The 3,178-nt window shown below is 38.5% G+C and overlaps 1 protein-coding gene across 1 annotated transcript; it reads left to right on the top strand.

Annotated features, from left to right (window-relative positions):
- The first annotated feature begins 854 nt into the window (after positions 1-854).
- LOC103871913 lies at positions 855-2,573 on the top strand. The gene is made up of 3 exons (XM_009150246.3): positions 855-1,494; positions 1,569-1,758; positions 1,837-2,573. The coding sequence occupies exons 1-3, from the start codon at positions 1,129-1,131 to the stop codon at positions 2,343-2,345; spliced, it is 1,065 nt and encodes a 354-aa protein (XP_009148494.1). The 5' UTR covers positions 855-1,128; the 3' UTR covers positions 2,346-2,573.
- Positions 2,574-3,178: the final 605 nt, after the last annotated feature.

A 3,178-nucleotide genomic window follows, 5' to 3' on the forward strand; every position in this document is an offset into this window, starting at 1 on the left:
AAAAATAATAATTTATCGTATATCCATTAAGTATAGTTACTATTAAAGATAACGGGTTTTCTTTTTAAAATTGAAAAGTAAACTCATCATATCTTCCACTCAAATACTTACAAAATTTGAACTTTCTATCATTTTTATACAAATAACTCTTTCTTGCTCGTTTGACATTTTAATAATTACGTTTAAATTATTTCTGAAATTAAGAAAGAAGTCTTTAAAGAAAATGAAAATAACCATCCAATTCCCATGTTGACAAACGCATGAAACTAATAAGTGGACCGTGCAAGTCTTTATTCATTTTGGCATTAGTGGATCGTCCAAACAGCTTATTAAAAGCACTTTATGTTTGCAGTTCAAGAACAGAGGAGTAAAAGAGCGTCTTCCGCTACGTGGTACGCTTATACTGGCTAAGTGTCATCTAATTTTCCTGCAAAATAGCTGTGGAATATATTAAATCTTTTAATTAATTACTACAATTTATTTTTAAAATTAACATTTCCCGAAAATCCCGAAGATGACTGTGAGAGGGATATGCCCGATATTCCACGCCACAGTAGTGGAAGACTGGCGAGGATAAAATCGTAATCCCATCATTACGATTTTACTTACTGACAGTTTTTCCCTAAAAAGGATCTACCGCAATTACTAAAGATCAGTAAAAAACAAACCACACCGTCCCACTAAGAGGGTTAAACGGTAAATTTACAAGTATCACGTAATAATAATTTTGACGAAAAGATATCACGTAATTAAATATGACGTGGCATCATCGCGTCTAGTCACACCTTTTCTTCTTTGGACTCTTCAGCTTCGTCTATCTCTGTGCACCTATATAATCAACCAATCTGGCTTTACCGTAAACAGAAGAAAAATTATTACTATAGTCGGGGAATTGATTCTCGCCGGAGAAATGAATATTCCGGTTACTTTTACCTCTGTGACCGTTCATAGTATCGCTGTTTCCGACACTCGCCGTCATGTGTTCCGTGAAACTCGTCGCTGTTAAGAAACTCCGTTTCCGTCTCTTAGATTTATTTTTTTTCCTTCTCTTTGCTTCGTTTCGTCTTCTTCTAGAAATTTTTGAATTAAACAGTCTCCCTAAGCTTTGATTCGATCTATACGTTTCCGATGAAGATCCAACCGACTGAAACAGATTTTCCGGCGAGTAGAGACTCAGCTAAACCAGTGCTCAAGTCTCGCCTCAAGCGTCTCTTAGATCGACCGTTTACAAATGTTCTGAGAAGCTCAAACTCAGATAAACCACTCATCGAAGCTCAACACGGCCGAGAGGTCGTCTCCGAGTTCGAGCCGAGCTCCGTCGTTTTAGCGAAGATGGTTCAGAACTACATGGAGGATAGCAACGAGAGGCAAGCTAAAAACGGACGCAATCGCTGCAATTGTTTCAACGGGAACAACGACGATAGCTCCGACGATGAATTCGATTTGTTCGGTTGCTCCGTCGAGTCTTTCAACGACGCTTATGACCATTTCAAGGTAACGTAAACCTCTCGATCTTTGCAACCTAAACTTAGTTCTACGTTTAACGAATCGTCCATGGATCTTGATAGAGCTTGATACCATGCGCGAGCCTCATGGAGAGGAATCTATCAGCTGATGCGGCGAAGATTCTGGAGAAGAACAAATCAGTCAAACGAAAAGATGATCTGAGGAAGCTTGTCGTTGATGGACTCTCAGCTCTTGGTTATGATTCCTCAATCTGTAAATCGAAATGGGATAAAACTCGCTCTATACCGGCCGGTACAATCTCTATGAACCGGTTTGCTTCGTCTACTACTTTGTTGATGATTCTCATGAAATTTGATTTCTGAATTTCAGGCGAGTACGAGTACATCGACGTGATTGTAAACGGTGAAAGGGTGTTGATAGATGTGGATTTTCGATCGGAGTTCGAGATCGCACGGCAAACGAATGCTTATAAGGCGTTGCTTCAGTCTCTACCGTTCGTTTTCGTCGGGAAGTCTGACCGGATCAGTCAGATCGTTTCGATGGTTTCGGAGGCGGCGAGGCAGAGCTTGAAGAAGAAAGGTATGCATTTTCCACCGTGGAGGAAAGCTGATTACATGCGAGCTAAGTGGCTGTCTTCGTACACGCGGAACTCCGGCGATAACGTCCCGGAGCCGATGGTTTCGTCCGCCGTCGTGGCTGAAACGGGGATAGATTGTTCGGAGATTGAGCTGAGTTTCGAGGAGAAATTTTTGGCGTCGGTGAATTCTTCTTCCTCTCCTCTTAAGTCGGTTGCCGGAAATGATGACGTGGCAGAGGCGGTGGAGAGAGAAGCCAAGGTCGTCACGGGATTAGCTTCACTGTTCAAGGAGAATCCCTAGAAAAGATTTTGAATTTTTCTAATTTTCCTAATTTCCTAGTTAAGAACCACGAGAAAAGTTGCCAAATAAAGAAAAAGAAAAAAAGAAGAGAAAATCATATAAAAATATAACATAGAATATCTTTTTTGTTTCTTTTTGACCTCTTAAAACTCTCTTTTCCATTTTCAAGGGGGGTTATTACGAGATATACATTTTTACTGAATTATGAATTATATTTGTGATTTAACAGATAAAAAGCGATTATACATTTACTCAAACAAATAATTATATTTGTGTGTGTTTTTTTATCCGCTATCGATTTTGTTCTAATATGATTTTAACGATTAAGTATTAAATGCCTTTTGTAAAATTGTAATGAACTACTATTTGCAACCAGAAGAAAAGAAAAACACTCTTCAAGAACATAGATTTATCAACACCATAAGTAATGGAAAGCTGGAGTAGCACTTGTAACAAGAAAGCTTGAATCGGCAACACCATACGTATATATCTATCTTACCGTTTTGGAGAAATATCTTACCCTTTTTTTATAGTAAGATTCAGTATTATATGTGTCCATCCAATCTGAAAACATTACATGTTCATCGAAGTACAAAACTTCGGTATTGTTAATTGATTCATCCTATGTAACCAACCAAACATTGGCGGAATAGATGCAATGGTCGAACATCTGTTGCTTGTTTTAGTCGTTTTGGAATATTTTGGCCAATGTATTTTGTATTTTACCTCTGAAAATCAACTAGTCTTCAATGGTGCATGTATCACAGTTTTAGATGGAGGCAGAAAGTAGGAGATTTACAAGATCAGCAATCAACACGTAAGTTTCGTTTGGG

This window comes from Brassica rapa, chromosome A01, assembly GCF_000309985.2.
Source record: "Brassica rapa cultivar Chiifu-401-42 chromosome A01, CAAS_Brap_v3.01, whole genome shotgun sequence".
NCBI classification, from domain to species: Eukaryota; Viridiplantae; Streptophyta; class Magnoliopsida; order Brassicales; family Brassicaceae; genus Brassica; species Brassica rapa.